This window comes from Harpegnathos saltator, unplaced genomic scaffold (assembly GCF_003227715.2).
Source record: "Harpegnathos saltator strain DR-91 unplaced genomic scaffold, Hsal_v8.6 scaffold846, whole genome shotgun sequence".
NCBI classification, from domain to species: Eukaryota; Metazoa; Arthropoda; class Insecta; order Hymenoptera; family Formicidae; genus Harpegnathos; species Harpegnathos saltator.
This window is the reverse complement of record NW_020230700.1, coordinates 944,374-965,457: the sequence shown is the minus strand read 5'-3', so window position 1 is coordinate 965,457 and position 21,084 is coordinate 944,374. Positions and strand designations below refer to the sequence as shown.

The window sequence follows — 21,084 nt, the reverse complement described above, 5'->3', positions numbered from 1 at the left end:
CTCTCTCTCTCTCTCTCTCTCTTCCCCTCCCGCAGCCTCTCCCTGGTTCGCCAATCTCATGCGGTGCGCTCGTTCATTCGCCCGCTCGTTCGTTTGTTCGCTCGATTGTTTATTTGCTTAGTCAGAAACATTCTTGTTTTTAACACCCGCGCGTGCTATTTCGCCGTGTGCATTTTGCATACATGCAATTCACATTGCACGTCCACATCGCTCTTACTCAAGACACAAGAAGGGAGTGAAAAAGTCAGCGATATTGGCCCAAATTGCAAACCTTTAGAACCTAACGGATTATCTTGTATGCCATAGTAGTAGTTGTAAGACAGTACTTTTTAACCAAAAAAATGACGGGAACATGGCAAAAATGAATAAAAAAGGTCCAAATATTGGCTACTTAAGATAATGAATGGACAGACTTAACCCATTGGATTTTATGCTTAGACTATATGAGTTACTATCAAAGTAACGTATATAAAGGAAAAAGAATAATATGAAAGTCATGTAAAAGTTCAAGAAAGAGCGATTGTTTAAAAAAATTTTTTTAAGACAGAGTCATGCGACTCCATACTCGTTACTTTCGCACTATTTTACGACTCCAAACTCCTTCCTTAAGCATTTTCTAAGGCTCTAGGTGCTCAGGTGTGGGTATGAGTGTGGGTGTGAGTGTGGATGTGAGTGTGCTTGCGTGTGTGTATGTATGTATGTAGGTGGGTGAGTACGTGCGTGCGCGCATTAATTCTCGACCGGCGATTTAATTGCAAATAGTTTTCATCAGTCGTTTGTTTACGTACACGTAAAAAGACACACATACACATACACACAAATACATATATATACATACACACACACACTCGTGTACATGCATAGAGAGGGAGTTTGGAGTCGTAAAATACTGTGGGAGCGACGAACCGCGGTGTCTCCTCTCTCTGTGCAACACACACACACACACATACGTACGCACACTCCTAGCTACACTCACACCCACACTCATACCTACACCTAAGTACCTAGAGCATGCATAAGAGTTTGGAGTCGTAAACTGCGAAAATAATGAATGTAAAGTCGCATGATTCTGTCTTTAAAAAAATTTTTTTAAACAATCGCTCTTTCTTGAACTTTTACATGACTTTCATATTATTCTTTTTCCTTTATATACGTTACTTTGATGGTACCTCACGTAGTCTAAGCACAAAATCCAATGGGTTAAGTCTGTCCATTCATTATCTTAAGTAGCCAATATTTGGACCTTTTGATTCATTTTTACCATGTTCGCGTTATTTTTTTGGTTAAAAAATACTGTCTTACAACTACTACTCTGGCATACAAGATTACGTTCTAAAAGTTTGCAGTTTGGGCCAATATCGCTGATTTTTTCACTCCCTTCTTTCCCAGGCGAGAGCGATTTTGTGAGCTCCGCGTTTCGCGGAAACGCACAGTAAATTTTGTATCCCAAGAGCGGTCGTTAAAAGAGATAAAGCGAGCGAATTATGCGTCCGATCAGGGAACGAATAATATGAATATCAATTTCTCTCCACACCCTCTCCCTCCCCCCAACCGCATTCTGCCGCCTCTGTCTGCCTGCGTCTTTCTCGAAATCTTATTACACACGAATATTTGTTTCGCGTAATCTCCTCTCGTTTCGTGCTCGACTATCGATTCCGCGAGTTTCCGCCGCGAAATAGATGTCATTAGCGAGTCCTTTGCGAAACGTCTGTAAGACGTTCTCTTGGGAATTATGCCGAACGCGTGCGCACAAAGTTGTGCTGAAATTAGCGAAAATTCTCGGCGCGTCCGCGCGAGTCTCCCGCGCGAGATAATTGAAACGGACGGAAGAAACGAGCGGACGAAGAGCGATATTTTCGTTGCCGAGCGCCCGGGAAACACGCGATATTCGTCGCGACGGTAGCTTAATCTTTTTATTGTCCGTTTATCTCTTTTCGTTTCCTCTTTTTTCTTTTTCACGTTCCCTCTTCTCGGCCCTCCTCACCCTCTCTCTGTCACTCGTTCACTCTTTTTCGCGGCTCGTATTTCGGTATCGTCTGGTATACACGCGTGATATATTCTCTTTTCAGCCCTCTGTTTTACTCCCTGCTGCGTCATTTCGTATCGAAAGGGGAGAAGGAGAGCCGCGGCCGCTTATAAAGATATGTAGGAAATATCTTGATTTACGACCACGAGTACGAAACATTTTTTATCGCTTCGGATCGTAAAAAATTGCCGCGGGTTCCCTGAAAACACGGTGACCGCTCGTGGCCGTGGGGATTACGGGGGAAATATTTGAATTCTCCAAATTCGAATAAAACGGAGAAAGCCGACGTCACCAGAATCTATATGCAAAAATATTCAAATTGTCATTACGTCGGCCACGGATTAATGAGTCGCTTCGTCATGGCTGAATGACGCCAACATAACGCGACGTGACACGAAACCAATGGCCTAATTTTGCCATCTCCTTTGTCTGAAGCGGAAACTTGCAGTCTTGAATTTTTTAATTAAAGATATCATCGATATCTTAAACGAGAAAATGCATTTCCAAATTGCCTGCCAAAGTACGTTGAAATAAAGTAATATATTCAAAAAATGACTCTTGTGCGATCAATTAAGCATACCTGTAAAATACTTCAAACTCTTTCCTTACGCTCTCAACAATCAATAATTTATCGTAAAATTAATGCGACAAGATCTTGCGATAGATTGAGAAAAGATGAGTTGTATGTTACGTTACGTAATTTTACGATAAATTATTGAATGTTGGAACAAAAGAAATGTGATTGAGGTATTTTGTAAATATGCTTAGTCAATTGCAAATGTCATTTTTCGGATCTGTTTTTATTCCTGCATTCTCATACTTTATAGAAATTCTGAACAAACATTTTTTCATTTTTGTTGTTATAAATCAAGATGACTGCGGCGAATACCCAGATACTTTTTTACGATGAGCAACGAAATTTTAACGTATAGAATGTAACATCAACATATAGGTTAGTATGACGGGTTGCCTGTTCGAACTATAATGCAGAGATTGCCGAAAAAATCACTCGTTGGTTTTATTGATAATGATATCTGCAGTGCTCCCAGTTATGATAAGTGCAACTAATTTTACACTGTGATCATTATGACAGTTATCGACCGTTTATGACAAGAATCGAGCCTCATTGAATTAAAAAAGATGTTTTAAAAAGGGAAACTGAGAAATAAACATTACGGATTTAAACAAAGTGATTAAAAGTAATAGTTAAGGAGATAAATAATATAACATATTTTTTTCTTTCATATAATTTCTTAATTTCTTTCTTGCGTTGAAAAGTTTGATAGAAAGTGAAGGATATTAGAAAGAACGGTATAGAAATATTTAGAAGTCTTTTATACTATATTCCATCTATGTTTCCACAAAATATCGCTTCTGATTGACAACAACTATCAAGCCTTATTTTTGATAAAAGAAGCGTCAAAATATAAGACGATGATGTACCGAAAATATATCGCTTGATAGTTGCCGCCAATTAAGTTACAATCAATATTTATACTGCGTTTCTGCGATCGATTCATACTTTTGCCGTTTATTTCTCAGTTTTATTTTTTTAAGCATCTTTTTTAAATATTTTATAAAACTTCTTAACGGAAGACCTTATGAAAATCTCAAAAATATATACTCAAGGATTTGATTGTGTTTCTTCGTCGATTTTTTTTTATCTTCCACATTTTCATTTCATATAAATAAATATTTGCAATTGGCTACAGGCAAAGTGAGATACAATAATTTTAGAGCGTGATTAAAGATAATTTTATATTAGATTATTTTACATTAAAAGCATTTTACGTTGGTAAATAGTCAAGATAACAGGAAATAGAAACTTAAGTGCGAATGTAGCTGAAAAAGAACGATGCTTTGTTTTGTCGTCTTTTATTATTACTGTTTCATTTTATATATGACATAATAATATATAATAAATAATACATAATAACTTTCTTATTATGTCTATGATTTCATATAATTATTAGAAGACAGCAATTCAAAATATTAATTCCTTTGGTCTTTTTAATCATAAACTCGCGATTTTCCTTCTATAAATGAATTACTATTGTTCATTACACATACATAATAAAAAAATATCATTCTATATTCTATTGCTGAAAAAAGCGATTGCTCAGTTTACCTTTCTACTTCTAAATAATGATTATTTTCAACAAAAGATATTTTTTTAGTAATGATTTTAAAATACACTCGACAAATTTTAGAAAAACTCATTATCGTGCACACAAAAGAAGAATTTATCCTCTTTTTAAAAATATTATAAAACTTACGCATTATATAAAAAGAAAACAGAATTTTGGTTCTTATTTAATATTCTTAATTGAAATATTAAATTTATTAGAATTTTTAGAAGGTATTTTATACAAATTTTATATATTTTTTTTTTACCCCCAAGGTACATACGATCTGTCTCATGTTGAACATTCAGTATTTTGTATGTCTATAATTGCTGTCCTGAGCGAAAACGGGCCATTGCCCCTTTTCTAACAGTTGTAGTTATATATTGTACGGTACTAAGTCGCTAGGTATTCTCTTTTTTAATCTTCTGCCCGGGATACTGTGGGATATTAGCTGGTTTGCCAAAGCATTGGGGTGTTTAGTTATCCTGTCTTTATAAGCTTTAATCTTGATTGCTATCTCCTTCTTAATCGTAGGTAAGTTCAAGTCGCGGTGCAAGGTATCGTTAGTGACGTATCATGGAACATTGGTTATGATCCTTAGTATCTTTGACTGGAATCTTTGCAATATCTCAATGTTAGAGTGGGATGCCGTGCCCCATTGGATTCCGTAAGTCCATATTGGCTTTAGTATGGCTTTATAAAGCAGCAGTTTGTTTTCGAGTAGTTGCGATTTAAATTTTATATTCATGGTAAACTTGTAATATATTTAAGAATATATATAAACTTATGAAGAACTTGAAGCAAGTAAAATTTACTTGAACACACTATGTACTTTCCTGTGTAATATCGTAACACTCAAACATAACATTATTTTAAACATAAATTTCAATACCATTTAGTATGATATCATTTAAATACCATTTAAAATGATATATTATCATTCAAAATAGAACTACTTGTCAAGCGATCTCACATAAGAAATGTTGCATTTTCACCATGTTAAAAGTTAGCTGAACAAGCAAGTGTTCACACTTTTGTACAACCTTCGCTGTACTCTGCGCGATATAGAATCGATTTGTAGATCGTATCGCGCGAAGGAGAGCCGCACGCCGGTCAAAGGGCTAAAACGGTTCTGCTGTGAATAGCCGCGGTAGTAATTTCCACCTGTTGGCTCGCGCATTTTGAAGTTTACGTCATGCGTGGCGAGCGCCCGTCCGCCGGCGACGCCATAGAACAGTTTTCTTGCCTTCTAATTAAAACGATTTATCTCGCGTTCGGAAGAAAAGCCGTCACGCTGCGCGACGGCGAATAAGTGCCGAATTAAAATGCATATACTGGGTCTCTCTTTGTGGGTGCGTGTGCGTGTGCGCGCGCGCGCGCGTGTGTGTGTGTGTGTGCGAGCACACGTGCACGCGAATGCAGTTGTGTGCATAGGATGCGCCGTTACAAAATGCAAAACAGACATGCTTTGTTGACCGTATAATTGCGGGTACAGTAAACGCTACGATGCATTCGGAGTCTCGCATTAGCGCTAAACGGGTCTCTATTTGATTCTAAGTCTCGGTGGCATGATTGCAGACAGAGGCTCAGTCGCGAACAAAGGGCTGTAATCAAGGAGTTTCACTTGGCGCAGCCGCGCGATGATAGGTGGCACGCCCGACGACGACGCAAAAGAAGAATATCTATGCACAAACATGTGCGCACGCGCATACACACACACACATACAAATTAATCAAAAGATTGAAAACGCATCCGCCATCTCGTCACATCGTATTATTTCGTACAACACCGCGCATGATACCCAGTAAATACCCAGTAAATACAAAGTATCATCGATGTTACAATGTCAGCTAAATCATATGGTATGTTATATAACAGTTTCTTTGTTATATAACAAAGTAACAGTTACATAACATACCACATGATTTAGTTGACATTGTAATATCGATGATATTTAGTGTTTACTGGGTACCTCATCTCTGCGCCTCGTCTTGGCTCGCTCCGCCTCGCTTCGCGCGAAGCCTTTCGTTCCAACGAAGTAATTGCGGAATTTGCTGCTCGCTAATGAAAATAATTCCTGTTTCCTCCTCCACTCCTCGCCACCCTCGCCACTGCTGCCCGCGCGCGTAGCCGGTAAAGAAAGAAACAAAATTCGCGGCTCGCTTTACAGCGCGAGACGGGTTGCCGTTTCGCGTTTTGCAATTTAATTAATTACATCAAACGTGCGCGACAAAGGGAAAAGGCGCCCTCTTTTTCTCCAGTCTGCAGACCGCGACGTGCGCGGTAATTTTCTGGTTTTATTATGCTGCCGCCACTCCGGTCGCACACTGTATGTAGACTGTAGTCTGCAAGTGGTATATTGTTGCACTCGACATTGGACCCGTCAGCCAACTGGCGATGAGAGTAGCAATGGAAGCCAGCGGGAAGAAGAGGCAAGCTCCCGAGCTCTCTCTCTCTCTCTCTCTCTCTCTCTCTCTCTCTCTCTCTCTCTCTCTCTCTCTCTCTCTCTCTCTCTCTCTCTCTCTCTCTCTGTCTTCGATACATTGTCTACCGCACACCTCTATTAAGCCCAACAAATAAACAAACCATAACGGAAACTGCACCAGAATTGTGTGCCAATTGGGTGGATAATTTAATGTTATATTCCCGACTTGAATACTCGAGCAGCTTACTACGAATTGAAAATGGCTTGAACATAGTTCAATAACGGGAATACAAATTTCAATCAACCCAGCATTAGCACTACTCGAGAAAACAAGCAAACTGAGAGTGTACCCATTAAAATTTAATGCTTTTTAGAAGGTTCAAGAACAATGAAGAGAAATGTAGTATCTTAGTTTAAGTGAAAAAAGTCAACAAGGAAGATTTGTACTTACCATAATAAAATGCTCATTAAAATTAACATAACAATTAACACAATCAGTTACTTTTGAGCTTCAAATATAATATAATACAATATAATATAATACAATGTAATATAATTATTATATTATATTGTATTTTATTAAATTATATTGTATTAAAACACAAAAAAGTACAAGTGATTTCAAATTTCAAATAAATTTTTTTTATTTGCGCTTTCTTCTAGCCTATTGGTTCTTTTGTTATTCGAATTTTAAATAGTCAAAAAATTTCATCTTTTGGGTAGAAATTTGTGCCTTCTCTTCACTTCATATGCTGCGCCCATATGTGTGTTCCTGATTGTTCTTAATGAACATGAAATATCTAGCTTTATTCCTCCCTGCAAATTGTTGACCGTCTGATATGTCGCTAATTTGTACTACTTTCACGAGAAAAATATTTTGTCTGCCTTGTCGCTGATATGTATCACTTCTTTGCGAAAAATTGTTATCTCTTTGATTGTTATATAGGTGAGGAAAAAATAGCGGGACCCCAAAATATATCGAAAAATATAATTTTTATGAAAAATGTTTCAAACAAAAGTTATAGGGTTTCAAATAATGCATTGTATAACAATATCAGTATGACCTTGAATAGCGTTGTCAAGGTCAAGTGAAGGTCATCTTAAATTTCTTAAATGAAACTAGCTATTTTTCATTACATATTCTTATAGCTTATCTCGAAGGCTTTCCAAAACACTATAACTAAATGTCTTTTCGTTAAGTATTTTGCGAATTACAAGCTTTAAAAGTTACAGTACCGCCGGCATTAGCATTACCCAAGGTGTACCGCGTGGAGGTTGCATGGTCGGATTTACATCTCTTTTGTGTACATGTGTGTGTGTGTGAGTGTATGTATGCGTGTGTATGCGCGAGTATATGCGCGTGTGTGTATGTGTGTGAGGTGCACCGCCGATTTTGCTATTTAGATTTTTGTGTGCGATAACCCTTTTTCCAATTTAGCATTAGACTGGCTCATTGTCAGATTGTTACGTAATAGCTAGCAATTTAAGCATTTATTATGAATGTAAACGGTCCGAGACATGTAGCGGTATTTACGCACATTTAAATAAAAATATGTGTGTATGTACTACTGTGATCAAAAAGTATCCGAACTTTATTTTTAAAAATCAAAATTACAATTTAATCATCAAAATTCTTATAGTCTCCTTCGAAGTAGTCTCCATTGCTTGTAACGCACATATGCCAGCGTTTGATCCAGTCCTGAAAACATCGTTCATACGCGGCGGACGATATGGCCTTCAATTTACGCAGCGATTTTCCTTTGATGTCCTCAATCGATTCGGAACGCTATCCGCGAAGTGATTTTTTCAGTAGAGGGAACAGGAAAAAGTTGTAAGGGGTCATGTCTGGTGAATATGGTGCTTGCGGAGCGACATTCGTTGAGCGTTTTGTCAGAAATTTACACACAAGTGTCGAGGTATGCGATGGCGCGTTGTCGTGATGCAAAATCCACGAGTTGTTTTCCCACAATTCCGGTCGTTTCTTACAGATTGCTTCGCGCAAACGTCTCATTACGGACAAGTAGTATTTTGCATTGACTTTTTGACTAATTGGAAGGAATTCCTGGTGCACAACACCACGATACATGATCAAAGAAAACCGTGAGCGTGACATTGATTTTTGATTGCAAACGGCAAGCTCTCTTCGGTCTTGCTCGTCCTTCTTGAAACTTCTTAAACCACTCAAACATACTTATTTTCGATAAACGATCATCGACATAAGCTTTTTGCAACATTTTGAATGCGTTTGCGAATGAAATTTCGTTTGCAACACAAAATTTCAAACAAATTCTTTGCTTCATATTTTTCAACATCGTAAAACTCACCATGCACAACAATTTTCACTGACATAAACAACTGCCACTTTCAAATGGTTTGAAGGAACGCCATGATTTTTTCGCCAAATGTGAAGGATATGTGTGAACTGAAGAAAGCAAACGGATTTGATTTACAGTTTATCCGCGATTTTTAAAAAATAAAGTTCGGATACTTTTTGATCACAGTAGTATGTACACACGAGGGCACAAGTCGCGCGCCCGTGCGCGCACGCATACACACACACACATGCACACAAAAGAGGTGTAAACCCGACCATGCAACCTCCACGCGGTATACCTTGGGTAATGCTAATGCCGGCGGTATTGTAACTTTTAAAGCTTGTAATTCGCAAAATATTTAACAAAAAAACATTTAGTTATAGTGTTTTGGAAAGCCTTCGAGATAAGCTACAAGAATATGTAATGAAAAATAGCTGATTTCATTTAAGAAATTTAAGATGACCTTCACGTGACTTTGCCAACGCTATTCAAGGTCATACTGATATTGTTATATAATGCATTACTTGAAACCCTACAATTTTTGTCTGTTTCATTTAAGAAATTTCAGATGATCTTCATGTGACTTTGACAACGCTATTCAAGGTCATACTGATATTGCTATGTAATGCGTTACTTGAAACCCTACAACTTTTGTCTGCAACATTTTTTCATAAAAATTATATTTTTCGATATATTTTGGGGTCCCGGTATTTTTTCCTCACCCTGTATATTAATTCAGATTTTCGCAGATTTGTACTAAAAAAATATAATAAATAAAAAGATAGCAGGATTTGATTCCTTTGTCCATTATTTCCTTTTTATACTAAAATTCAAAATTTACAACCATTCTACAACCAAATACATCTAAATTTTAACAATCTAATAACAACGAACTAAGTGGTCGAAAAATTTTTTGCAAAGAAGTAACACATATCAGCGACAAGGCAAACAAAATATTTTTCTCATAAAAGTAGTACAAGTCAGCGACAGATCAGATGGTCAAAAATTTCCAATTTTCCAATCTGAATAGACGTTTCCAAATTAGGACAAAGAGAAGAAACTTCAATGAAAGAACAGTATCATCTTTTAATAACATTTATTTTCTACAAATATAATTCTATTTTCTATTATAGTACATGACATAATACGATGTAATAAAATATAATGCACAATCTAATAAATACAAAATATAATATAATATAATACGTAATACAACATAAATAAAAGATGTACAATATAATATTTATAAATATTGATTGCACGATTAATAGAGAGACAATGAAACAAAGTAATAGTTATATATATCCTAAATTAAATTTTTATATTAGGTGTACAAATGAATAATCCAATTTTCAGCTACATTCAAGGTTTATTTTAAAAGAAAGTAAATTAAATTGTTCAATCAAAGTATTCGCCGTTACTTTCTATAACTTTAAGCCATCTTTTAGGTAGCTGATGAATTCCATCTCGGAAAAATGTTACCTCTTTGGACACGATAAAGTCGTCAAGCCATTTTCGGATCTCATCCACTGATTGGAAGTGCATATCGGACAAGGCGTGTTGCATCGACCGGAGCAATGTCTGGTGAATACGCCGGGTGCTTCAAGACGTCCCAGCCAAAACTCATTATGCTATCTTTTGTATTGGAAGCAATGCGTGGCCTGTTGTTGTCATGCAACAATTTCACTGGACGTTCTCCTTTGACAGTATACGGGCGTTTTCGTTCCAATTCTTGACTCAAGCAGATTAATTGACGTTGGTAGCAGTCCGCAGTAACTGTTTCACCCGGTTCCAACAATTCATAATAAAGCACGCCCTTGATATCCCACCAAATGCAGAGAAGAACCTTCTTTCCGAAGCGATTGGATTTTGCGACCGATTTTGATGATCCGCCGGGATTTACCCATGACTTTCTGCGTTTCGGATTGTCATAGAGTATTCATTTCTCATCACCCATAACGATTTTTCACAAGAAAGACTTTCGACGCTGCTTATTGAGAAAAGAAAGACACGCTGCCACTCGTTGATTTTTGTTGGTTTCAGTGAGTTCATGCGGAACCCATTTTCCTTCTTTCTGGATCTTTCCCATCTCATATAGGCGTTTAGAAATCGTTTACTGCATTACTCCCAACTGTTCTGCAAGCTTTTTTTGTGTTTGTGTATGCCGAATTCTCAGCGAGCAGTTGTTCCAAATCATCATTATCGCACTTCGGAGGGCCTTCAGGGCGTTGTTTGTCGATTACACTGAAATTACCGCTTTTAAACCACTTAAACCAAAATGCGCACACATCGTACGATACAACACCTTCGGCGAGAAAGGAACAAATCGATTCGCAAGCTCTTGTAGCATTTTTTCCTTGTTGGAATTCGTAAAGAATGCAGTGTCGGATATGTACCTTATCTGTTGCCATTTTCGACTGTACTGAACTGAATACTTTTGAAAGTTATGTTGGGCCTTTCGCCAAACTATATGTTCTTCTTAATAGCTATATGTCAACATTGCATAATCACAAAAAAGCGGGAAAATCTATTCAATTTAAAATTGATTTTATAACTGCTTAAAATAATTTGGATTATTCATTTGTACACGTAATATCATATTCATATTTTTCTTTGGTAATTCAATTATCAGTTAAACTTTTGTACCATAAAAATCGAAAAATTTATTTTTTAGAAGGAACCCATTATCAATTATCTGTCATTTATTGAAAAATACATTATCTTTCTCACCAAGGTCTTTCTTTTACAATTCGTTGTTGCGCATAGAAGAATATTTTATATGTATAATGCAAAGTCAATGCAAAGTAATAATTATATGTGCTATTGTAACAGAAAAGTTAATTACCGTTATCATTACTAACAAAAAAAAAATAAATAACCCCGCTATCGAGTCCCTACTGAGAAGAAGCAAGTTGTGTGACAGTAATGACGTTGCAAATAACACGTTGCTTTCCAACTCTGTATGTAATTTAATGAAATGTCGTAGCATCATAGTGTGCTAATTATCAGTAACAACCACGTCATTCAACGTGTTATAATAATTATGTCAGTTATGATTATATCGGTTTTATAAGATTTTTACCTATTGCTCGTGTCGAAAATATTCAATGACGCAAAGACGCAATGACAATTAATTAATTTAGCATTTCTATTCATGTTTTTTTGTATTCGATATTCAATGATGCGAAGACGCTACGAGCTGCAAAAGAAGACGACTCGACCTGAAGTAGAACGAGAGCGAAGGAGTGCTCTTCTTCCGTTTGAGTCGACTTCACCCAAGTACTCGCCCTCCAATTTGGAACTCGTATTGCTCCCCATCGGAAACTTAACAATTAAATTCGTACTTAACGCCGCCGCTGCGAAAAGCGCGCTCTGAGGTCGCGTTCGATATCAGATCGAACGTAATTCATCGACGTTTCGTAACGCATCGTGACCATTTAAATTTGCATGAGCTCTTGCATGAGAGTGACGCGAGAAACCAGAGAGCGATGCGTCACCTCTTTGACCAGGGGCGAGGAGGGGGGGGAGTTATATGGATTCTCAGAAAATATTTACATTATAAATGTCCGGGCCAGCTGCCTGTTATCGTTGCACATATCGCCCAACAGCAAATTCTTTATATCAGAAAACTACATTTTCTCTCTGCGGCATGTGCGCGCGCTCTCTTTGAAGCTCTCATGCGCGATTTCAAAGGCAGTGGGCTGCCCGAGGCAACACTTCTGTTCGCCGAGAGGAGATGAGAGAGCGAATGAGCGCGCGCATGAGAGAGAAAGGGAGAGAGAGAGAGAAAGAGAAGAGGACGAAGTTTCTGTGTTGTACACGTGTAAGCAGCCGGAAATCCGGGAGTTTCACGCCACGGAGGAAAGAATGCATAACGCCCTGCCGGTGTGGTCAACTTTTTTCATTACATAAAGCTGATGCATATCTTCCCTCTGAAACTATACTCATGCATCTCTTTCTCTTCCTCCCCCCTCCCCCCTCTCTCTCTCTCTCTCTCAAGCTGCCTTTCTCCAAATTACTGATGTAAAACTTGGCTGCGATTTGCATAAGGTGACGATTTTAGTGTTGCTCAATTTTAGTAAAATCCTCGACACCGTCAATCATTGTTTATTAACAAGTTACAATAATTTAATCTGTCAGAGTCAGTCTTATGTGAGATGGTTTCCCTTTCACCTTAAGCTTTTTCCAGCGGTTGGTTCCAGCGGGTTGGGTCTAACGAATAGCAGTCTCTCTGGCTGTTTGTTTCCGCTAGTGTTCCACAGGGGAGTGTTTGGAGTCCACTGTTATTTTTTTTTTTATTAATGACTGCCCTTTAGTCTTGTAACATTCTAAGTGTATCTTATATGCTGGTGATTTGAGAATTCATCTATAGTGCGACCTCCTTCTGATCTGTAGTGGGATTGATTGCATCTCCAGAGATATCGAGGTGATGAGTAACTAAGCCATTCAGAATAAGTTCAATTTAAATCTAAATAAAACAAAACCAAGCCGTATGGTTAGTAGTCAGTATAATATAAGACGGTTGGACATGAACAGACTCCATGGCTTTTTTTGGAGTAATGCGATGATACCCTTTGAGCATTCAATGAAAACGCTGGGTGTTAGCTTATTCTCCAATCTATCTTGGATCTAACAAGTCAATAACATTTAAAGTTAACATTTAAATAACATTTAGTGCTAAAATTAGTAAATGCCTTTATTAATTTATGCTTCATAGTGATCTTTCTAATATTCAATCACGCAGACGTCTTGTTACTAGCTTATTATTTCTCCAAATTATTGCTCGGCTATATATTGTGATTTTATGAAAGTGTTGAACTCAAAGGTGCAGTACTCTTTTTATTCATGTGTGCCATTTGAGTCAGATAAGATGTTTACATTTTTCCTACCCTACAAGAAAACTGGCTTTCAGTAGAACGCAGAAGGCAATTCATAATATGGGGTGAATTTTCTTTTCACTTTGGCATTCACAAAGCTTCTTCGTATTTATATCTTAAAATAATATTTCTTCTTTCTTTAATTGAAAATAATAATATCACGAATCGTATAATTTAAATATACTACATATTGTAATAAAATCTGTAAAAAATTATTTATTGTTCAAGTTATCTATTTATGAAATCTTCTTTTGATATAATTGCCAATGCTACTTTATTCACCAACTTCGAAAGGACATCCATACACTACTTTTTAAATACAGAGCAGCGTTAGATTACGAGTTAACTACTTTTTGCACTCTATTTCTCCTTTACATATTAACACATAGGCACAATCTATATGTATCTTCCCACGCTTACAAATAACATTTACCAAGTGTCATATGCCGATTGCTTTAATTTTTAGAAATTTGATATAGAAGCCCAAAAGAGGAGATAAAATATGGAAACAAAAGTTTACTCAAAATTGCTCAATATTGTTCAAAATATTTATGCAAAAGGTGCAAGTTGAAAACGTACATATAAAGAAGATATAAGGAAATGATACAATATCTCGCAAACAAAAGATTTTTAGATATGGAATAAAAATTACTTGGTTTCGAATTACGCCACTTTAAGCAGAAACTAATTTTTGAGAGTTTACTTTTAAAAAAATAAATTGGTGTTAGATAGAGAGAGAGAGAGAGAGAGAGAGAGAGAGAGAGAGAGAGAGAGGTAAAATTATGAATCTTATTAAAAGTTATTATTGTAACTTATTATTGTAAGTTAGCGAAAATACATATGCAAATTAGAAATAAACAAAATTATTTATTTATATAAAAGAATACGTAAGATGATGACTTTCGCTTAACCTTGAGAGTCTTTTTCACGATAAGATGACCACAAAAATTGTTCGACAAAATTGCGAGACTTTATAATAGCAACTGATTTATATCATAATTTTGTATGTAAAAGAGTAAACACAGACACAGACACACACACACACATATCTTGAAATTTAAACGGATAATAGAATATCCAATAACCTCCAGTGGTGTGGAAAATCGTCATTGGTATTAGGTATCCTATTATTTGCTTATATTTCAAGATGTGTTTGTGTGTGTCTATATGTTTACTTATTTTTTCATACAAAATTATGAAAATAAATCAGTTATTATTATAAAATCTCGCAACTTTGTCGAAAAATTTTTATAGTAATCTTATCATGACTTTGAAAGAGACTCTCAAGGTCAAACAGAGGTTATCGTCTTATGTCCTTTGAGATCAAGCAATTTTTGTTTCAAAAGTTCTTTCTAAAAACCTCTTTACGAGATATGTTGTATCATACCTCTCTTATACCTTTTCAACTTGCACTCTTTGTATAAATGTTCTGAACAATATTGAGCAAATATTTTTTTATATTTTATCTCCTTTTGAGCTCTTATATCAGATTTTAAAAGATGAAAACAATCAACGTATAATGCTTGGTAAAGATTACTTATTAGTGCAAAATTAAACTTGGAAATATGCTAGTTACTTTAATATTTTTTCTTTCCTGTTTCGTATAATAATATTGATTTAGTCATTAATTTTTTTTACCTCTGCTTCTAACATCAATCTCTAAAACATGTATTCATTATTTATGTAGTTGTGCATTTAAAATTGATTCCTATCTTTTGTTGAAACTTCTCTTTAATATATGCGGTCTGATTGTAACCGACAATCAAACATGTATCGCATTATGAAACTCTAGGTAGCAACTTCAGAGTTAAATACATTCTCTCTCTCTCTCTCTCTCTCTCTCTCTCGCTCTCTCGCTCTCTCGCTCTTTCTATGCCTCTTCATTCGCGAATTACGAAGATATATTTTTGCCAATAAATAACACATTCGATAATCTCGGCATGTTGTGCAAAATTAAAACAAATCGTCAGTTACATCGCATGAAAAAGTTCGGAGCATCTTCAGAGTATTCGAGCTCTTTGTTTCGAAAGTTTGCTAAACAAATCGAATATGATAATAGAGTTAATAACGCTACAGCTGCATAGAATAAGATGATGGTATCATGAATCTTGCAGTTTTCATCTCTCGTACGAATTGCACGCGAGATCGAGAAGGTTGAAAAATTTCACCGGTTTCCACTTTCAACGCTCAAACCACGCATGTGTCTCTCTGTTGCAGGAACATACTTCATCCTGTACGACTTCATCGACTTCTTCGAGAAAGATCACGCCAGTTTCCTGGACCGGGACAAGTTTCTCAATATCATCAATACTATCTTCAAGAACATGTCGCAAATTGAGAGGGAGGCCATCATTTTCCAAGTGAGTCTAACCTACGTTCTCAAGCATCGCTTCGCATGTTGCGACGCTTCACATACCGTGTGAAACTTCTTATTTATTTCTCTTCCTAAATTTTTTATTTATTTTATATTTTATGTTCTTTTTTCCAATTGCTAGGCGCATTCTCTCTATTCTCTTTTCTGTTTGTTCATCTGCGACTTTAGCTAGTCATCTTTATCGAAAGGTCCTCCCGTTGCAATGGAGAAAATCTTTTAAAGTAAATAAAATATAAAAGTGTGCCATTATGTTAGTTTTTAACGGATATGCAGATGTATGTATTATTCAAATGATATTTCGTTTATACGAACGTCTTAATCGATGCACCATGAATATTTCGTAAAAGTGTCGCCAATGGTGGAATCTCTCTCATCAGTTCTCGTCGTTCCTTCTTGTCAATATTCGACAGAATGATGTCGATATGTCGATCTAATAGCGATATATCTACGCGAATAAACGGCGTACGCTCGCGTGCGCTTCCGAATGTTAAATATGTCCGGATTCCGAAAACCGAGATCTCTCTCGCGGGGTCGAGACAACCTCCGAATTCCTCGTTCCTCGTGCAATGAGAAAATATACGCGTCGCATACAGAAGGCACAGAGAGAGAGAGAGAGAGAGAGAGAGAGAGAGAGAGAGAGAGAGAGAAAGAGGAGGGGAGAGAGAGAGGAGGGGGGAGGAAGAGAATGAGTGACGGAAAGAGAGGGGGAGGGTGGTTGGCGCGCATACTGCGACCCATATTTTCTTTTTTTCTTTCTTTCTCCCTCCCTGTCTTCTTCTCACCATCCAGCAAACTACCACTCAACGAGACCTCGACTATATATTCATCGGCCCCGAGCACTCTTCTTGTTAGCTAACTCCAACTTGTAACTGTCGCTAAGTCGCTCCGGGGCTCCTTTTTGTAGAACAAGCGGACCATACATCATGTGTCAATTTGACTCTTCGCGCGCGAGCCGCCGGGATAAGTGGAACTTAACACACGTGACTGGTCGTTGTGTATCCTCGATACTGTCCGTAACGTTATTAATTAATTAAATGCGCGCGAGACATATCGACATTTGATTTATTGCGGGCTTTAACGCTTATTAATATGTCCCTCAAATAAATGGCACAAACGATTCACTACATTTTTTAAAACGCTTCGAAAACTTTTCTCTTGTTTTAATAGTCAATAATCGTGAAATTAATATGATATGAAACCTTCCTTTTTTATTTATCCTTTCTCATGATTTTATCACCTTAATTTTTCTCTCACGCACTGATTTGTTATACCTCGCTGCAGAGCGTGGGCGTGCTATTATGGACATTCGTAGAGAGAAGAAAATTTCAATAATATAACCACGGAAGAAAATGGTTATATATAATTATATAAATTATAAAATTATAAAAATATATAATTATAAACTTATATACGATTACATGCATAAAATACATGTAATTATATAATATGTGACCCATATACTATATTTGAATTTTATCACCATATAATCATATATATAATCATGTGCCCATGCGAAAGAAGATACCGTTGAAAAACAAAAAAAAAAAGAAAATGGATTGATTTAATAAAACATCGATATCATGATCTGTTACAGACATATAACACATATACAGGCATTTACTACCATTGCACTTTTATAACAGCATTTTCTTCGATAGGTATAAAGTGGGTATAAAGTGAACATTCCAATTAGTGGCTGAGTAACCTCATCGTGAAAATTAATCGATGAATTAATAATGAATTAATAACATGTGTTAAGTACACAAAGCTGATTTTGTTGGGAAGCTTGAATATTTGAGGTGTTGTACTGTATAGGTTGCGTGAAAAGTTCGCGGAGCGAAACTGAAATAAAGAATACCAAATTCTAAAAATGGTTTTATTCTTCAATATAGTCTCCATTAACTTCAATACACTTGGCCCAATGGCTCTCCAATAATTTTATTCCATCGCGGAAGTGTATTTCTGGAAGATCTGCGAAATATGCCTCTACGGCTGCTATAGCTTCTTCATTCGACAAAAAATGCTTTCCACGGAGGAATTGTTTCAGGTTTCGGAACAAATAAAAGTCGCTGGGTGCCAAATCTGGCGAATATAGTGGATGATCAAGCAATTTGTACTTCAATTCATTGAATTTAGACATTGACAAAACACTTGTGTGAGCAGGTGCGTTGTCTTGGTGAAAAATGATTTGTTTGTGCTGCAAATCAGGTTTTTTCTCATGAATTTTTGCGTCCAATTGATCCAAAAAGTTACAATAATATTCAGAGTTTATTGTTTTACTTTTGTCCAGATAGTCAATAAACAAAATCCCTTTAGCATCCCAAAAAACTGATGTCAAAACCCTTTTTGCCGATCTTTCATGCTTTGTTTGCTTTGGAGCTGAACATCCAGCTTCAGTCCACTGTAAACGTTCCTGTTTCAATTTAGGATCATGGTGATAGATCCAAGTCTCATCCATGGTTAAAACGATGCACAAAATCGGTTTTATTCTTCTTAAAACGATCCAAATGACGCTGAGAAATTTGCTTTCGAGCGAGTTTTCGTTGAATTGTTAACGTATGCGGCACCACTTTTCCAAACACCTTTTTCATTTGTAATTCTTTATGCAAAATATGCCGTACCCGTTCATCTGAAATGCCTATAGTATGAGCAATTTCATGCGTAGTCGCACTTGGATCTTCAGAAACAATAACATGTATTTGCTCAATGATTTCTGGTGTTGATGCGCTTTTTGGACGTTCACTGCGTGGATCATCTTCCATGCTTGTACGACCACGTTGAAATTCAAGTGCCTATTTACAAACCATTGTTTTTGAAGAAGCAGATTCCCCTAACACATTTACCATCTCGGAATGAATTTCCATTGCTTTTAAATCTTTTTTAACAAGGAACTCAATCACTGCATGCTGTTTCAAATTTTCCATTGCAAACAAATATACTGACACGTCAACTTCAATTAGCTTGTAAACACAGAAAGAATTAACAGATGGAAATGAAACCAAACCTAGGTTCATGTGAAGAGTGATTCTATATAACCGACTACAATTTATAATTCTACCGTTTACTTATAGATGCCGCTCCGCGAACTTTTCACGCAACCTTACAACGTGTAACATCACATATAAAGGCAGTATGACGGGTTGCCTGCCGCTATTCAGACAATAATGCAGAGGTTGCCGAAAAAGTCACTCGTTAACTTTGTTGATAATGATATTTGCAGTGTTTCTCGTGCAGTTGTAACGAGTGCAACTAACTTTGCACCGTGATCGTTATGCACAGTTATCGACCGTTTATGACAAGAGTCGAGCCTTATTAAATTAAAAAAGATGTTTAAAAAAGTGAAACTGAGAAATAGACATTACGGATTTAAGCAGAATAAATAAAAGTATAATAATTAAGTTAATAAAGTTAATACATAATAGTTAAGGAGATAAATAATATACCATATTTTCTTGTTTCACATAATTTCCTAATTTCTTTCTTGCATTAAAAAATTCGATAGGAATTAGAGATTAGAAAAACGGTATAGAAATATTTAGAAGTCTTATATACTATATTTCATCCATGTTTCAATAAAAGATCGCTTCTGATCGTTCTGATAACTATTAAGCCCTAGTTTCGATAAAAGAGGCGTCAAACAAGATTATGATGTACCGAAAATATGTCTCCTGATAGTTGTCGTCGATTAAGTTGTAATCAATATTTAGGCTGCGTTTCTGGTCAATTCATACCTTTACAGAAGCGACCTTTTGTAGAAACATGGATAGAATATAGTATATAAGACTTCTAAATATTTTTATACTGTTCTTCCTAATCTCCAATTCCAACTACAAACTTTTCAACGCAAAAAATTCAGAAATTATGTGAAACAAAACAATATGTTATATTATTTATCTCCTTAACTATTACTTTTATTTACCTTACCTAAATCCGTAATGTTTATTTCTCAGTTTCACTTTTTTAAACATTTTTTTAAATTTAATGAGGCTCGACTCCTATCATAAACGGTCGATGAATCGTCATAATGATAACGGTGCAAAGTTAATTGCACTCGTCATAATTGGGAGCATTCATATATCATTATCAACAAAGTCAACAAGTGACTTTTTTCCCAATGTTTATTATAAATAGTGTAAAAATATCGCGCCAAATATTTTTGAAAAAATAATAGAAAATATCATAAACTTTACTTTGAACTTAATACTTTGTTGATATACTTTTAGAAGCAATCACTGCAGCACAACAGCGAAACATCGATGCATTAAAATTAGAAATATAGCATTATCGTCCGAATAGGGGCAGGCAATCCGTCATACTGACATATATGTTGATGTTACATCCTGTATTTTTTCTAGTCTAGAAAAGACTTTTATTTATTCATAATATTTTCTTAGAAATGACTGAAGTACCATTTAGTAGCACAATAGTTTAGTTTTGAACAAATTACAGAATAACTATATAGACTCACCAAATAAATATCTAATATTAACTATCTTCTATGTTTCGGTGAGTAGTGGTTCGAATTGTCACTGTCAAAATCTGCTTATAATTAGAATATTCTGCTATGACTTTTAATTTTAATTGAAACGTGTTATAACCATGATGTATAAAATTTAAAATAAGATTGCATATTTAAGATAAATATGAACTCTAAACAGCTAATTTATTAAGAAAAATGTATACAATTGTCACAAATTGGGGCATTTATCTTATATAAGTATAAAGTGGTGTGCCAAAGTTTTGAGAAATAATTGTTACTAAATATTCATAATATGCTAATCACTATAAAACTCATATACATAAACAAAATATATTTATTTTTGTGCTATAATTATATAAACTTTGCTAACTTTTAGTAATTGTAATTATTTTTTTTCCTATTGTTTATTATAAACAGTGCAAAAATATCACGTCAAATATTTTTACACGAATAACGCAAA

The 21,084-nt window shown here is 35.8% G+C and overlaps 1 protein-coding gene across 7 annotated transcripts in view; it reads left to right on the top strand.

The window, feature by feature from the left end:
- AChE-2 (acetylcholinesterase 2) overlaps positions 1 to 21,084 on the top strand; it is a 447,910-nt gene that overhangs the window by 305,428 nt on the left and 121,398 nt on the right. For all 7 annotated transcript variants that reach the window (XM_025307356.1, XM_025307359.1, XM_025307357.1 and 4 more), the window contains exon 3: positions 15,988 to 16,130. In XM_025307356.1, coding sequence (XP_025163141.1) covers positions 15,988 to 16,130 — 143 coding nt within the window. The remainder of the gene's footprint in view (positions 1 to 15,987; positions 16,131 to 21,084) is intronic.